Source organism: Limulus polyphemus, unplaced genomic scaffold (assembly GCF_000517525.1).
Source record: "Limulus polyphemus unplaced genomic scaffold, Limulus_polyphemus-2.1.2 Scaffold62, whole genome shotgun sequence".
Classification (NCBI taxonomy): Eukaryota; Metazoa; Arthropoda; class Merostomata; order Xiphosura; family Limulidae; genus Limulus; species Limulus polyphemus.
Genome location: NW_013665672.1, coordinates 854,269 through 872,472, shown reverse-complemented (window position 1 = coordinate 872,472; position 18,204 = coordinate 854,269). Strand labels below are relative to the sequence as shown.

General features: G+C 31.8%; 1 protein-coding gene and 1 long non-coding RNA gene across 3 annotated transcripts in view; both read right to left on the bottom strand.

The window, feature by feature from the left end:
- Nucleotides 1-18,204, bottom strand: part of LOC106464672 (lachesin-like) — a 93,399-nt gene that overhangs the window by 28,829 nt on the left and 46,366 nt on the right. For both annotated transcript variants that reach the window (XM_022392944.1, XM_022392948.1), the window contains exons 2-3: nt 8,988-9,112; nt 4,752-4,959 (exon numbers count right to left, since the gene is read on the bottom strand). In XM_022392944.1, coding sequence (XP_022248652.1) covers nt 4,752-4,959; nt 8,988-9,112 — 333 coding nt within the window. The remainder of the gene's footprint in view (nt 1-4,751; nt 4,960-8,987; nt 9,113-18,204) is intronic.
- LOC111087180 overlaps nt 16,919-18,204 on the bottom strand; it is a 12,143-nt gene continuing 10,857 nt past the window's right edge. The window contains exon 3 of the long non-coding RNA XR_002611898.1: nt 16,919-17,072. This is a non-coding gene — a long non-coding RNA (uncharacterized LOC111087180). The remainder of the gene's footprint in view (nt 17,073-18,204) is intronic.

Genomic DNA, 18,204 nt, shown 5'->3' with positions numbered 1-18,204 from the left:
GTTATTACTTTCGTTGATTAATCCACCTAATTGTTATTATCTTCGATGATTAATCCACTTAATTGTTCTTGTTATTATCTTCGTTGATTAATCCCCCTAATTATTCTTGTTATTATTTTCGTTGATTAATCCACCTAATTGTTCTTGTTATTATCTTCGTTGATTAATCCACCTAATTATTCTTGTTATTATTTTCGTTGATTAATCCACCTAATTGTTCTTGTTATTATCTTCGTTGATTAATCCACCTAATTGTTCTTGTTATTATCTTCGTTGATTAATCCACCTGATTGTTCTTGTTATTATCTTCGTTGATTAATCCACCTGATTGTTCTTGTTATTATCTTCGTTGATTAAAACACCGAACTAATAGTATTTGATACTATTTTCGTTGAATAATACACATAACTGTTTGCTTGTAATATAGCAAAAGCACAATGGGCTATCTGCTGTGTTACACGGGGAATCGAACCCTGGAGTTTAACGTTATAAGTCCGTAAACTTACCACTGTCTCACCGGGGGACAATTTACCTAACTAACAGTACTTTATATTATTTTTGTTGATTAATGGACCTAACTAACAGTATTTGACATTATATTCGTTGAATTAACACACTTAATTAACAGTTCTTGATGTATTTTTGTTAATTTAATATGCCTATCAGTTCTAAATATTATATTTATTGGTTGATAACTCTAACTAAACGTTTTTTAATACTACGTTAATTGATTAACATTAACATACAATCAAAGAAAGCTACCTATTTAATGAAAACACAAATCAACCTGGTAAGGAGCATAGCTAATTAAGTATATTCTTCTCACGCTCTTACTTATAAAGATTAGTATGAATTATTACATCAGTAATATACCCTGGCTGTTAGAGACATTTTCGGCTATAAACCGAATAATATCTCGCCAGTTTAGGAGATTTAGGTTAATCGGAACTCCATATATGCTAAAGGAATAGTGCAAAAATAATCTGTATTATAATGATAACAAATAAATATATTAAACTTTATAAACAGTACATTAAAGCAAGAGTAGATTTTACCTCACTTACGGAACACACAAACATTAGTGGTTACCTTCAAGCATAGATTTAATGTTTGTTGAAGAAGTTAATGTCAGTATAAACAAATCTTAACACAACGCTCCCAATAAACATCTTGTAACCAATGAAATTCTATTAAAAGGCCCTAGTGGAATAACTTTAGAGTAGTTTGATTTGGTTGGATTTGGCGCAAAGCTACACGAGGGTTATCTGCACTAGCTGTCCCTAATTTAGCAGTGAAAGACTAGAGGAAAGGCAACTAATAATCATCACTCACCGCCAACTCTTGGGCTACTCTTTTACCAACGAATAGTGGGATTGACCGCCACATTATACCGCCCCCACGGCTGAAAGGGCTAACATGTTTGGTTGGACGGGGATTCGATCCCGCGACCCTCAGATTGCGAGTCGAACGCCCTAACCACCTAGCAATGCCAGGCCCAACTTTAGAGTAGCCCGACGTTATTAAGACACAAGTTACTGTTAAACTGTAGAATCAGGTAGCATGATAATACAGATATTACAGCTAGATACTAGTGTTTATGGAGTGACAACAAATAAGCGTTAATAAATGAAAATATTAAACAAATAGATAAATCATACAATAAATAGCAAGAAAATTAGTACTCTAATTAAATATAACCAAGTGCAACAGAAAGTTAATATACTAAACATACTATGATGTGTGTCTAACGCGACTAATCCGACTTAAAATAACTTCTATTACATCAGAAAATAAGTAGCGCGGGTAATAAGGGTAATAAGTAAAACTAAATCCTCAGAACTAATAGTAAAGTAAGCGTGACAAGATTCGAAAAGCTCAACAATAATGAGACAAAGGAAAAATAGTGATGCTATATTATATAGGGAACTGTACGCAGCTGGTGTTAACTATGTTAAGAGTTAAATCTAACGAGAGATAAAACTATGGAGGTCAATATACTATAGTAATTCATTATTACCTTAAACAGTATTTTAAAAGAATTCATTATTACTTTAAACAGTATTTTAAAAGAATTCATTATTACTTTAAACAGTATTTTAAAATAATTCATAATTACCTTAAACAATATACTATAGTAATTAATTATTACCTTAAACAGTATCCTAAAACAATTCATTATTACCTTAAACAATATACTTTAGTAATTAATTATTACTTTAAACAGTATCCTAAAACAATTCATTATTAACCTTAAACAATCTATATATATATAAAAGAGGAAGTTTGTTTATTTATTTATTTTGTTCTCTATAGGAAACCAAATGGTTGAACTTCCAAATTTTACAATAACTTCATAATAACCAGTTTTTACAAGAAATTTAATGGTGCTATTTATTTTGTATTTGGTATAGTATTTAATGACGAAATTGAGAATTAATGATTATTGTGCCTTTTTTTTTGTAATAAACATACAACAATATATGCAGAACATAAATTAAATGATGAGATGAAAATGTGTTATAACGGCGCGTAGAAAGAACAACAATAAAATGGACCTACAATATTATTGACTATTTGCAAATAGTAACTGTGGAGACGAGGTAATAAAATAAAAAGCAAGTCGAGAACAACAACAACATTTTATAAACGAAAATCTTTCGCCGAGCATTGGCTATTATATTATTTCCCTGTTAATGTTCCCATTTTCATTAAAAGGCGTAAGATGATAAAAACAATATCTGAAAGAATCTATCTATCTATAAAAGAAGAAGTTTGTTTATTTTGTTCGCCATAGGAAACCAAACAGTTGAACTTACAAGTTTTAAAATAATTTCATAATAGCCAGTTTTTTACAAGAAATTTAATGGTCTATTTATTTTGTATTTGGTGTAGTATTTAATGACAAAATTGACAATTAATGATTATTGCGCCATTTTTTGTAATATTTTTCTTTTGTAATAAACATACAAACATGAGGACATTTTGCACATAGAAAGCGTTATGGCGGGAGACACTCAGATCACCTTGCTGTCAATTCAGTATTTCCAAAAGCAGTTGTCTTTAAATAGTGCTAAGTGGTTTCATAAGTGATTTAGTAACTTTGTGAATTGCAAATTATTGTTTAGTGATACGGGTGTAGATTTTCCCATAAAAAGGAATGAATTTTGTGTTCAGAATATGGTACTAAAAGTTCTTGTTTGTGATAAATGAGAGAGAATTTACAAGCTCTATCTACGTAAAACACAACAAATTCTATTGTATTTAATAAATTGTAAGCTGTAAACATTGTAACATAACTTACTTGGACTATTTCTATTTGAAAATGGAAAGTTTATAACTTCAAAGTTAAAAATATCTGCTTTACTGAAAAATTTTTGATCTTGGATGTTTGATTAACGATGCTAATATCTAAATCCAGGCAATGTGTTTCGTTTTTAGTATAAAAGCTTTTTACAAAAGTAAGTTATGGTGGATAATTTGGTTTGATCGTGTCAGTAAAACCTTATTAATTAGGTAATATAGTATCATGAATATATCTTCAAGTATGACTAATACACAAAGTTTTATTTTGGTTCTTATACTAATATTAGTTATGTATATAAACTGAAGTTTTAATACACACCAATCTGCAACTATTGAGCTGAAGTTAACACCCATAGGTATTTCTTACATTTGTTGGACAACATGTTGACCGATTTGCACAAATGTGTTTTCAAAACATTAGTTTACCAGAATTATTAAGAGATCTTGAAATTGTTGGTGAAATACCATATTTTTCGACAAGGAGACTAGTCTGAATAATACTAATATCTGAAGTACGATGCACCTAACTAACAATTATTGATATTATTCTGACCGATCTATACACTTACGTGAGAGGTGTATGCGTTTAACTACAATTTCTTAATGTAGTTTAAAACATCGTTGTCTTATAACTTTACTAACCTTGCAAATCGAAATATTCAATCATGCATATACTGCACAAAAACTGAAAATGTTTCCATTATTATATACAACGTGTTGCATAATGAAGCCTAATTTACCCGACTAAACATAACACAGTCTGCACTAATCAGTGTTTCCTGAAACAAACATATTAAGTTTTATACTATTTATTCACTAAAACGTAGAATTCTGTTGGCTTATCAGTTACCCTTCCCGTTAAAGGTAAACACACGAGCTTCTTACTCATTAATGTTAACGTCCGACCAGAGCAAGCTACCTACTTAGAGCGAAACAAAAACAAAAATCAACCAGGTAATGAGCATAGTTATTGAAATATACTTTCCTTGTGTTCTTTCTTATGAAGATTAGAATACATTTTTCATTTGTTGAATACCTTCATTGCTAACTCCATTTTCGACCACAAACCCAATAATATCTTACAAGAGTCGATTACGTTAAGAGATTTAGGCTATTCCTAATAAACTAAAAAGGCAAACAAATCCCGATAATAAAAGAATAATAAAAAAATGAAAATGAAAAATAATACAATTAGATATATTAAACACTCAAATTAATACTGTTAATGAAAGTAACATAAAAGAAAAATAGGATGTACCCTACTTACAGAACACATAAACACTAGCTGTTAGCTTTAAGTACTGTCGAAGTTTCAATGTTCGTTGAACAACATAACATTTATATATGTATATATAAACCTTAAAACACCAAACACGTTGTTTCTCATATTTCTTATATAGAACAAGCAGAATATTTTATATTGTATTGTTCAGTTTGAATATTCTTACCTAGCACGTCTAAATATCCAATTTGACTCATCATGGGAACTGTATTTAGCTGACACATGTAACCTCCACGGTCTGACTCTTTGACGTCTTTGACGTGTAGAATGAAGTTTCTGTTGTCGCTGTGGCTAAGACTAATTCTATAATTTCTTGTAATCACGTGTTGGTGAATGGTCAAAATTGCTTTCGTCTCCACCCGAATCCAAGCTGCCTGATTTATTATTTTCATTAAAGAACAACAACAAAAAATAAATAAATACTACCAAGAAAACTGAATGTCAAATCATTTTATAAAATCATGCTGAAACTTAATTTTCAAATATTCTTACATCAAATGCATGTTAAAATCTTCTACTTTGTGAAACAAGCTGACATTTTCACTACTGTGTGAAGTTCAAGACGGATAATTATATTACTCTGTGTGAATTTTAGACTACTAACTCCATTATCTTATAAAATATTTATTTACAACATTAAACCTTTCTCATCATGTAATAAATCAGAATTATCAATACTTGAAAGATATTAACTCGTCAATTACTAACCTACTTTGTTATATACCAATATATATACACACACACATACATATATATATGACTTCCTTTACTATTACATACTTTATGCTAGTGTGGGTGTGTATGTGTGTTTATATATATGCCAATCTAATGGTCTGAGTTGTTACGCTGTTTCGAGAAAAGCATTTCTTTACCGAACAGAATTTACTTATCAATTAACATGTGACAACTGTTCTGGTTGACAAGTCGATAAAGGAAAGCAGGATCTGTGCTTTAAATAGTGAACTAAAAACATTCGAAGTTGCTAAGTTATTGCAACACATCTCTCGCTAACTAAATACTGACAACAATTGAACCGTAGTGTATTCATCAATTCGGGTTTATTTATTCAAATTTAGAAAATAGGATATAATCAAAATTAAAAAAAAACATGACACCCATCAATAACCTCCAGGAAAATAGTATTGGCTATACAGGGTGTCCCTAAAGTCTGGACACACAGGAAATCTCATTAACTATATATTTTTTATTACCTCCACACATTAAATATGGCTTTAATAAAATGTCCACCTCAAACAGTTAACATATGCTTTATTATTTTACATTATTATGCTATGTTCTGGATGAAGCTCAAAGAAGTTTTTGCCCATTCCTTTTCCTTCACAGAGTATTTAGTAGATAAGGTAGGCTTTAAATCTTCCTTCAACCTTGTTTCAGATGTGTTCACAGAAATCATATTGAAGATGTTATTTGTTAATATTCCAATTGAATAACATGTTGTTAAAAATTTCATTTCTTGAAAATCTGCATTTTTGCCTATGTGTCCAGACTTTAGGGACACCCTGTATATCTAAAGCTCAAGTACTGTTTGAAGTTAATGACCATTCCAATCCCTTCCAACTTATTCAGTAAATATCGTGATATGAACAGTAAATGAAACATTTAATTAGAAAATGTTATTCAGATATTTATAAAAAGGAGGCCCATTAAGCGTATACTTTTACAGTCATTTTAATAAAGCATGATGGAATTAATAAAACTATGAAATTATTAAGTGCTTGACGAAGTTGCCTTTTAAATATATACAGCGTTGAAAATAATTATGGAAACGGTCAGGAAAATGGCATAATATGGAAATGCCACCACTTTATCATGTGAAGATGAACTGCAACAGCGTACAGCCTCGCGTAGATAACCTGCATCCAACCAATCAGAAAGTTCCACACTGGTATAAAGTCTGTAAAAGTAGAGGCAGTCATAGTGTGCCCAGTAGTAACAGTGTAAATCCAGTATATCTTCAGCATTTGAAATACCGCATGATAAGCGTGTATAAATCAATGTTTTGGCTGTTCAAGGATGCTTCATGCGAATAATTGAAGAAATACTCCACCTTCATTCGTGGGAGTTGTATGCAAGAGTCTGAAGAGAGAGTGGAGAAATTGGTACTAATCATAATAGAAGTGGTAAAAGTTAAAAAAAGACTCTCAAAAAGTGATTTTAAGTACGTCGATGTACGTTCTTTATGAGATAGATGACAGTCGAGCACATATCCTGCCAATAACCTATCTGTAATTACAGGTGTGGATGTTAATTTAAGAATGTAAGATATATACATATTAGCACAAAATGTTCTAATGAACGAGTAACTGATTTAAAACCGCTGCTGAGTAGAAGAACCCAAAATCATAAAGTTGAAACAGGTGTCGGATCATAAAGTGGAATGCGTAAAGCTGAACATGCATGCTTAATACAGATGAATCCGGTTTCAAATCCTTCAGCAACAATTAATTACAATTTGTTCGACGCGATAAAGAAGAATGGCATCGTAACGAATATACAACATCTACAATAAAGCGTAGTAGATCAGTATAAGATTACGGTTACGTCTCAGTCAACAGTGTTATCGATATACACAAAATTAATATCACCCTAACTACTTACAAGTATAGTATGATTTTAATTCATCATGCCATTCCCCCAGGAACGCTATTCATCAAGCAAGGATTCGCTTCCCAGCAAGAAAATCAATGATCCCAAGCTCCTAAGCATAGAGCAAATGTGTTGACAAGATATTTTGATAGCGGTGGAACCCTCGCAACCATGGCTTGATCTGTTGGCTTATGTAATAATTAAGAATGTACATTAAAAGACAACAAAACAACTTGGCTGAATAATGGGGACTAAAACAAACACAACATTCAGTAATCGTTCATTTATGTCAGCATGAAAACAAGGTGTAATTCTCTACGTAAAGCCAAAGGCAAAATACGAGTACGTTTTACAACTTAGTCGCTTTTCTTTTGGATATTTGGTGTTAATGTTTTGCACCATTAATAAATTCACCATCTCATTGTTTGTAACTCCTTTATGTGTATCATTTATGGCCGTATTAGAATAAACTATCATGTATATGATCGAAATATCAGCAAATATTAGTTAAACGTTAGTTTTAACAAGTTGCTACATGTTGGTTAACATTTAAAAATCCTAAATGTCAAATAAGAAGAAAGATAAAGAGGATTGATATGTGTGGATTCGTTAAATGAAGAAGCAGTGTTTGAAATGTTTATCCATTTTTCTCCATAAAATCATTCAACTTAGACTTAATATATTTCTTTTTGTTCTAAAACCAAATACAGATATGCAGTAAAATTCAACTATAAACATTTCATAATTTAAATTAAAAACAAATAATAATTGGATGGAACAAACTATACATCTCTCAATTCTTAGTCTATCTTAATCTTCCTGCACGTCAAGTACAGGCTTAGAATATTCTTAAAACATCTATGGGGTTTTGAATCCTTTTTACTTCATCGTACAGTAACCGAAGTTAATTTAGGTGTGTGAATAATGTCATGACATTTCGCCGAATTCATTATGCGATATTACACGGTGGACAAACTGTTTAATAATGATTTATATATATATTAAAGATCTGTTTTTTTTTTCACCAGAGGAGAAAGTGAAAAGGGAATCTATAACGTAGGTGCCTAATGCATTCTTTGATTGGCCGTTCCCTCTGCTGTGGTTTGCAGTTTCGCCTATTTAAGGCTTCTCAGCACAGCTTAGGTCAGCAAACCAAATAAATACTATTAAGCTTATTATAATGGTGAAATGTGTATAATATCTATGGGTTTTGAATCCCTTTTATTTCACCATATTGTAACCTTAATTCTTAGAACAGTTTCTTATATATTTTGAATTACATCTTGTCTATTTATTCGTGTTTTTAGATTACATCTTCAGAAAACACCATACTATTTATTTTTGAAGTGCTATTAGAATTCTTAAAATATTATTTCAATTATTGTTTTCCTTTGATGTTGAAACGTACGCTTAGAAACGAAATATTAATCTGAACCAACTATATGGCTATAGTTTCATTAAAATATTTTTGGATCTGCAAACGCTGTTTAACTCACATCTATCACTTTTAATTGCTTATAACTTGAGCTTCAACTTTTAATTTAAATTTATTGTTTTAATTTTTAACTTTTTATAAATTTTGCGACCTGTTCAAATTTGAGCATATTTCTCGCACATATTGCGAAAGAATAAGGTTATACCACAAAGCCAAAAAATTAAATTTGAATGTCTATAATACCAAGTAAGGGTAAATGTAAACCTTATTGAAGACTTATACATTAATGTACTATTCTATAAAGTTAATGACCTTTTAACTATGTCCCTAAAATCGCATTTAATGAAATTTTTTACTTACCCTATAACTTCCCAGTTCGTTTACCACACACGGGATATTTGCTTCTCTTCCTAAAGGAACGGTAACATTTGGTATAGGTCCTGCAAAAACAGGAACTATGTCTCTTTCTCTCTTGGTGTTGCTAGCTGTAAAAAAAAACCCAAAACCAACAATTAAGCTGTTTTAGAGCATTTTTTATTACTTAGACATTTAGCTTATAATTGACATTACATAAACACTAAATACTGAAATATCAGACAGATAAATCGTAAGTGGCTGCAAGTTTCTTACCAACCGACCTTGAGTTTAACGAGATGATCCCAAACTACAAAATGAAATCATGCCTGCAACTAATTTAAAATATATTGAGACAATTAAAATTACGTTAATTTGAAATACGAGTAAATGAATGCGTAAAAAAAAGAGAGTATTGATTTGAAACGAAAACTGTATTTTCAAAGATTTTTTTTTTTTTTACTTTTTTCAGCTTCTAACTTTCTACGGGAGATACATACATATACGAACTCGAATACATCCGAATCGATGAAAAATAACAATCGAATTGATTAACGCTGTGTTTCGTTATAATGTTGCGAAATATTGTTGAGATAATGTTAATTGCACAAACGAACTTAATATAATCGAAATTTATAATGTGTTAATAACTCATACTAGTATGTAAATCAGGCATCTGTGTTAATAACACATACTGGTACGTAAATCAAGCATCTGTGTTAATAACTCGTACTGGTACGTAAATCAGGCATCTGTGTTAATAACACATACTGGTACGTAAATCAAGCATCTGTGTTAATAACTCATACTGATACGTAAATCAGGCATCTGTGTTAATAACTCGTACTGGTACGTAAATCAGGCATCTGTGTTAATAACACATACTGGTACGTAAATTAGGCATCTGATGATAAATCACGTGATCTGAAATACAGTTTATTCTATATGAAGTGAATCAAAGAATTTAAAGTACTCTGGTTTATCCATGAACCATGGCTAGACCACAAAGAAGGCGGTCAGATGTTTCCATATAAAGAGCCATCGGACAAATTGAAGGCGGCCAGTCACAGCAGGTATTGCAGATTGCTACATGTATCTCCAAGTCTTGCTAGCAGAAATTAGAACTGCTTCCAAACCAATGGTACAGTTGCTTAGACACCTAGAAAAGGCATGCAATGATTAATAACATAAGCAAATAACTCATATGCGGCGCTTGTGGCTCACAGAAATTATAGGATTTCTTCTCCGAAACTGGAAGCAGTTTCAATGTGCACACGGTAATAAAAGAGTCTTCACAAGGTCAACCTGTACACCAGGTGACCTGTGAGAAGCATTCTGCTCATAGCAAGAAACCAAACAGCTCGTCTGCAGTGGACCAATGATATGCAACTTATAAAACAACAACAAAAACAGGTATGCCTATTTACATAGAATACAGAATTAAATCAACCAAATGTTTATATAGCAATGTGAAGCAAATGGCGATGGGAAAGGTATGGTGTGAGTAGGTATAGTTTGGTTTGGTTTGAATTTCGCACAAAGCCACACGAGAACCATCCAAGGTATGGTGTGAGTAGGTATAGTTTGGTTTGGTTTGAATTTCGCACAAAGCCACACGAGGACCATCCAAGGTATGGTGTGAGTAGGTATAGTTTGGTTTGGTTTGAATTTCGCACAAAGCCACACGAGGACCATTCAAGGTATGGTGTGAGTAGGTATAGTTTGGTTTGGTTTGAATTTCGCACAAAGCCACACATGGACTATCCAAGGTATGGTGTGAGTAGGTATAGTTTGGTTTGGTTTGAATTTCGCACAAAACCACACGAGGACCATTCAAGGTATGGTGTGAGTAGGTATAGTTTGGTTTGGTTTGAATTTCTTACAAAGCCACACGAGGACCATCCAAGGTATGGTGTGAGTAGGTATAGTTTGGTTTGGTTTGAATTTCGCATAAAGCCACACGAGAACTGTCTCCGCTGCGTGAATAGGAATCAGCATTGATGAACGTAACCACTTCTATTCAGAGCAAAGTGGTACCATTAATGCCACAAATTATAAGAACTCCATTTTGTGCTGCCATATGCTGATACAAATGACTTTTACTTTAGTTTGCTGCTAAATTGGTCACTAACAACAAACTACTTTCAGTCATCTTCTAATATGATATAAGGCTATTATTAAATTCACAAACTTTTCCTGTAATTTTTATTCCAAAATATTTCAGTTATTTTGATCCTTCTGAACGTCGCAATTCGTTAAACAAATATGGGATACTTTTGTAAGGTGTGTAACAGCTCGTTGAAGAAACATGAGATACTTTTCTAAAGTGTGTAACATTCTATCAAGTGACCACAAACTCTAAAGATGCTATGAAAACAGCTCTAGTAGAAGAATCTTACCAACACTCTGTTTCGAAGCCAGGCTGGACTTGCTTTTCATGGTAATCATACTTCATAATGACGTGAAATATAATGAACTGTGTAATTATAAAAGCCCCTTTACCAAATGTTCACATATAATATAAACGTGGGCTGAATGACCAATCATGTGCCTTTCACATCACATGAAAAATCATCAGATGTCTTACTTCCTTCAAAGTGAACAAAAGGGGGCGATTGATACCACTCAGTAACAGTGTTTACCTTTTTTGTCTTACAACAAATAAAAACTATAAATTTCAAATCCCCCTAATTGTTTTGTGCAGTGTGGTAACCAATTGTTTCTAGATTTATTTACAAATAAATAAGTTCGTGTAAAAAATCGCAATTTTAAAATGTTTAAGTGGACTGCATAGTCTCACCAAAAACAAACATGTACAAAGTATAAACAAAATGTGGTGATATAAAAAGTTTGTCATTTAAAGCGGTCAGCCAGTTTTACATTTTATCTCTTTTTTTATTTAATCGAGATGTCTTCTTTTTTTTATTCGGTTTAAGCTATTGGAAGGTTTGTGTAATATTTGAATGTTCACCAGCTATATTTCTGCGGGAGATGAAGACTACTTTATTTTTGAGTTGTGATTTTTTTTTTGTTTTAACCCATGAAAAGATGTTGAAACGTTTCATTCATTAAAGTTGTCTTTGTGTTGAGATAATAAAACTTAATTATTTAATACGTTATATCAACACTGTGATCTTACAACAATTTACTTTCATTCATCTTGTTTCTTAGTCAAATATGGCGTTAGTTATGGTACGAGGGTTTATATTTCGCGTACTGTTGCCGTAAAACATTCTCCGAACTATAGGGTATTAGGAACGCTATAAGACTGACTGAAATATCCCACAATTCGATTATACAATAATTGTCTATCGCTGTTTTTGACAAACATCTTTCCCTCTAGTATATCAGTTCAAAAGTAAGGACGTCCATACGCAAATAGCCTTCCTCAAAAACTGCAAACAAAACAAACAATACCAATGCACATTTGTAGTAAAGCATACTGAATCGTCAATACAATTATTGACTGCATCTCAGCCAATGATGTTGGAGATCTATATAAAATTAATAAAACACTGACTGCTCACGGGAATAAGCAGATTTTTATCCATCACGCCATCTTTTAGGAACAAGATTTTTTGAGTAGGAGTTCTATTAAAACCTAGAAGAAAAATGGGCCAATGAAACACTTGCAACTATGGATAGGCCTGTGCTAGACTGCAAATGGCAACTAAACAACTTGGTCGAATTCTGGAGAGTTGAATAGGACATTTGGAACAATATTTCACAATCATACATTAATAAACGTATGGTACCGGAAAAGCTGCTCTGTTTATAATACAAATACAAAATACTAGTGTACTGTGCAAGTTGTTTGCTTTTCTCTTATATTTTTATAATCTATTAAAACTGATAAACTGACCATTTGGTGGTAATCTCTCATTCTTTGTGAGAATGTGCATTATCTGTGCGTTTGCACGATTATTTCCAATACTGCATATCATATTTTTGGCATAATGGTCTAATTTTAAGAACTCATAAGTTCTTCATAACAATCTTAATAAACTCTAGTTCATACATAACATTACTAAAAGCTACTTTCAGAAAACTGTATTCTAGTTACAATTTTATGTATATTTCATCGCAAATGCAAATTCAACAACAAATTATTTATTTAAAATTTTCGCTCTAAGTTATACAGTAGCAATATGCGTATAGCCATCCCTGATTTTGAGCTTATAGACTAGAGGAAAGGTAACTAGTCAAAAGCACCTACCGCCAACTTTGGAAATGCTCTTTTTTTAACCCATGGTCACAAACTGCGGAGTGTGTTTAGCAGCAACAAGTAATGAATCATAAAACGTCGAATTCATAGTCCTGAAACGCTAACCCCAGGTTACGCCTGTTCCAATGGCAACAAGTCCCTATTAATCAAGAATTAGTAGTGAAAGTTCTAATATTGAAGATCAATTTGTGCCTGAAAGAACCTCACTTGTGCTATATGTGCTCTGCCACCACGGGTATCGAAACCCGGTTTCTAGCTTTGTAAGCCCTTAGAAATACCGCTATGTCACTGTGGTGGGGCTGTGATTGAGTTTTCTTAGGCTTTCGATGTTCTTCTCTGAGCTTGATAAACATATAAATTATCGTTTTTATTTGTGTGTGTGTGTGTGTCACAATGAAATATTATTCATTGCAATCAACAAAATGCAGTTATTTCTGTATTTGTATTTTTTATGGTATCTTGAAAGATTGGGTTTTACATTAACACAGAATCTCTCCCTCAACCAGAAGAGGCATCAGTGGCAGGGATCTGACGTAAAAAAAAATCCAGGATTTATTCGATTTTGGTAAAACTTTTAAAGATAAAGATGCCCGTTCAGTGTATAACAGGATATCTAACATTTTACGTTGTTACATAATTTCTTTTGCGGATTTTCTACCACTAAAACAGTTAATATTTCAGATTCGAGTACAATCATAAGACGTTTAATGTTTGGAGTCAACAGTTTATTCACTAAAAATGTTTTTAATGATAGATATTTCTTTTTTATGTTTACAAATTTATTTCATTTTTCTTGTTTTTATCACAAACCAGATCAGGTTTTTAGTTCCTAAAACCAACTTTTTCCCATATAATTTGAAAGAAAATTAAATTAATGGTGATGTGGTTTTAAAACGTTTATTGTCACAAATATGTAACACTTTATACATGAGCCTAGCTTTAGAACAATCAAAAAAAAATTAAATAATTAAACTTTTTTAATATCACTCTTGGTAACCTTTTAGACAAAATCTAAAAGATTAATGAAATTTTCCGCTTAACGGTTCGCTTTTTCTTGTTTACAGCATTCTTGTAGTAACAATGATTTATCGTTCTGGCTAGCGTCACCTGTAAGGGTTCTTATAATGCCAGTATAATTCGTACAAGTAAGTTGACCATTTTATTAAATGTCCAGTTTTTTCCTGTGAAGTCACTTGCACCATTTTATAACATTATCTTATTTATCCTACATCTTTCAAGCACCATTTATAAATTTTTTTATTTATCCTACATATTTATAGCACCATTCTATAGCATTATATTATTTATCATACATCTTTCTAGCACCATTCTATAACATTATTTTATTTATCCTACATATTTATAGCACCATTCTATAGCATTATATTATTTATCATACATCTTTCTAGCACCATTCTATAACATTATTTTATTTATCCTACATATTTATTGCACCATTCTATAGCATTATACTATTCATCATGCCCCCCAGTGGCACAGCGGTATGATGATCAGTGTATAAAATTTCATTTAGACGCATTCTCTATCATACAGCAACATATTAAAAATGTCAATCCAATAATATACATGTTGTTTCTCGAAGATGGTGTCTTTTTCTTAAAGATGGTGTTTTTAAAAGATGTTTATAAGTAATCATAATAATATGTTTTAAATTAGATTATTCAAAGAAAAAACTACAGTTGATAAAATACGTACATTAACATCCGTTAGAGGACGCCATGATCGTAGCACTTGTTTACAAAGTGATGAATTTGTAACTCGAGTCATCGCAATTCATAACGCTTTACTCAGCTAATTTATCGCTTTAGAAGCAATGCTTGTGTAAACAAGCTTAAAGGACTTTTCAATTTTTTGCGTTGCTTAAATACAGCAAATGCAAGCCAAGGTTATTGAAAGAACGAATTTTCACGTTCAACATAGCGTTGAAAACGCACTTTGAGTAGAACGTTAATCCTGATAATTTCATAATATACGTAAATACAGAGTAGTGTAGTGATTACAACATATTAAACACAGCTGGCCACTTCACATGCATATTAAGAAAATAAAACGTTATCCGAGATATCATCCGCATAGAATCGTAGTTGCTATTACCAAGTTTTATTTCCAACTACTGCATAACTTTCTTGCCAACATAAAATGGAACCCAAATCATAAAATTATTTTATAGCCTCATAAAAAAGTAAGCGTTTCAAGGCATGTAGGGGACAAATAGATCATTCAAGAAAATCTGTGCACGAATATGAAGAAAGGCTTTTAATATAATAGTCCGGACAGTGAAAACCGTTGAGAATAAGATAATGATTGAAACGTTTCGAATATATACATGAAAAAAGGTAATGTGTAAGTAAAACGAACTTCAACGAAACCCTTTATCTTGTACAATACCGATGTGTTTATAGTGAATGCTTTTTTTGAAACAAATGATTTAACTATTGAAACGACAGATATATATATATATATATGAAGTTCATATGCGCATGCGTTTTCTGTCTATTATGTTTGAAGGTAGAATGTTGTATTGTCCCGATAATGAGACTGATGAGGGTTGATTTCTACTCACAGTCTACGCCATTTATGTCTATGAAATTTTTCATAAAAAACAAAACATTACTGAGAGTTGTGCAGAAAGAAACGGAATTTCTTTCTTGAAAGCTGAATAAGTGAGTGTATATCGGTCCGGCGCCTGAATACGTTCTGCAACAGGATAATCATCTGCTTCTTAGTTCTAGTCCTGAGACGACTGAAGGGTGAAGGTCGAATGGACAATCTTTCCTCATCCCCATATCCCCCTGACTTAGCATTCTGTAAATAACATCTTTCAAGGACTGTCTGCGTAGGACAAACTTCCAGATAACTGATCTTAACCAGTTTGGTCATGAACTTGCATTATCCCACATATTATAAGTCAACTTGCATTATCCCACATATTTTCACTGAAACGAGCACATTTTGATCATGAACTTGCATTATCCCACATATTTTCACTGACACAAGTACATTTTGATCAGCACCTTATAATATTAATTTCAAAGGACAAGCTTGTTCTTTTCTATTTAGTTCTGGTCCCCTTAGTGTTATGGCAAAATGTGTTCCAAAACCCACATATTCTCTCGTTTTCTCCATGGATTATAATAAGAAAATCAATGTTCTTTGGTAGAATTTCAACACGCTTAACTAGTGCTGTTGGAGTGGAACCTTTAACATTGAAATAATTATTTCTTAAAATAATCGAGTAATATACAACGGTTGTCCGAAAAGTTCGTGATGAACATTAAATTTGAACCTTTTTATGAGTAAATAACACATAAAATATAACTTAACGAGCTTATTTTGTGTTGTGGATTTTGAAGGAAAGAAGTTTGTATAACATAGATACTTAAATGATAAAAACAAATGTTTCTATTATACACATTTATTTAACAATTTTATATGTAAAAAAACATTCTCTTAACGAACTGGATAGATTTTAAATTCATTGGCTAATACATTTATCAATATATTAATGTAATTTTCTAATTGTATAACTCTTTGTAAAAATTATAATATATGTTATTAGTTTCTGTATATATAATAATTACTAGACCACCCGTGACCCATTGGGTCACCCACTATTCAGAGGTTCTGAAGAATTCAAGCTAATTTCAATATTGCACCGAAATGAAGGTTTATTTTGAGATAATTTAATTAAATATTTCAATCCCTTTTTTGATCATAATTCAAGAAAAGATATTTGATTGTTGATCGGGAGTAAAAGTAAAGACCATTTCATTTTTCAAAAAAGTGAAGTCAGAATTTTCAGGTAATGTGATGAACAAACCTTATTCACAGTTGATTCAAAATGCCTGAAAATAAGAAATAACAGATAATAGTAATGTTATTCATGGTTTATTAGAACGTAATTGCTATCAGAAAACCAAAAAAGTTATTTCAGGAAAACATTTCATACTTACTTGCTCAAATTACTGCAAGAAACAGCAAAGCTTGATAACTGATATACTACGAAATTCACCAAATGAAAAACCTTTCTTACTGTCTGACAGCGAATGATTTTTTGACTGAGAAAATTTCCTCATTTCCTTACCTAACCAAGGCACATTGTTGAGAAATTCTTCAAGAGCTTGTTTTTGTCATCTTACGCCTTTTAATGAAGATGGGAACTTTGACAGGGAAATAGATTTGAACGAAAAAGTTTCGTAAAGAGCGCAAACGGTAGTGTGATGTTAAATTACTCATGCTAGAAATTTTCATAAAAGTGACCCGAAAAACGGCGCTAACTCGGTGACCCGTGGCCCGATTTTAACGAAACTTGTTTTATTCTGTTTCTATTATTATTTCAGGGAAACATATTTTACAAATATGGAGCTATTGTGTGCAGTTTTTGCTGTATTTAATTACAGACAAGCAAACAATTTCAGAGTTTTAGTAGTATATAAATAGATATTGTTTTACAAGTAAAAAGTACGAACAGGTTGTTATCTTATTCGTTGCTGATTATGCTCCTAATGTTGCTATCTTTTCTCTTTGTGAAGTTCGTTCATGAAACAAGTCTCAACTTGAACTTCATTTTCCTTAACTCCCCCGGTGGTGCAGCAGTAAGTTGGGGGCTTATAATGGTAAATATCGGGGTTCGATACCCACGGTGAACACTGAGTAGCTATCCCATTTTGCAGCTTTACGATTAAGCATAAAAATTTTACATCACATTTCTATATGGATACATTGATGACCAGTTTAGCTTGGATAATCAAATTAGTAATAACTGTACTACTAGCATATATCCTGCTGAATTATGTGACGGATTTATTATTCTATATTTATTTTAATATCGATGTTTGTTTAAATTTAATTTATATTTAGAAATGTACATAAATTTTACTGTTAAATATGTATTGCAAAACTCTCGCCTATTCTCCAAAGTTGTAGAAGATCCTCGAGTGTAAAATCAACAATATATGTGTTTACGTAAACGCTAAT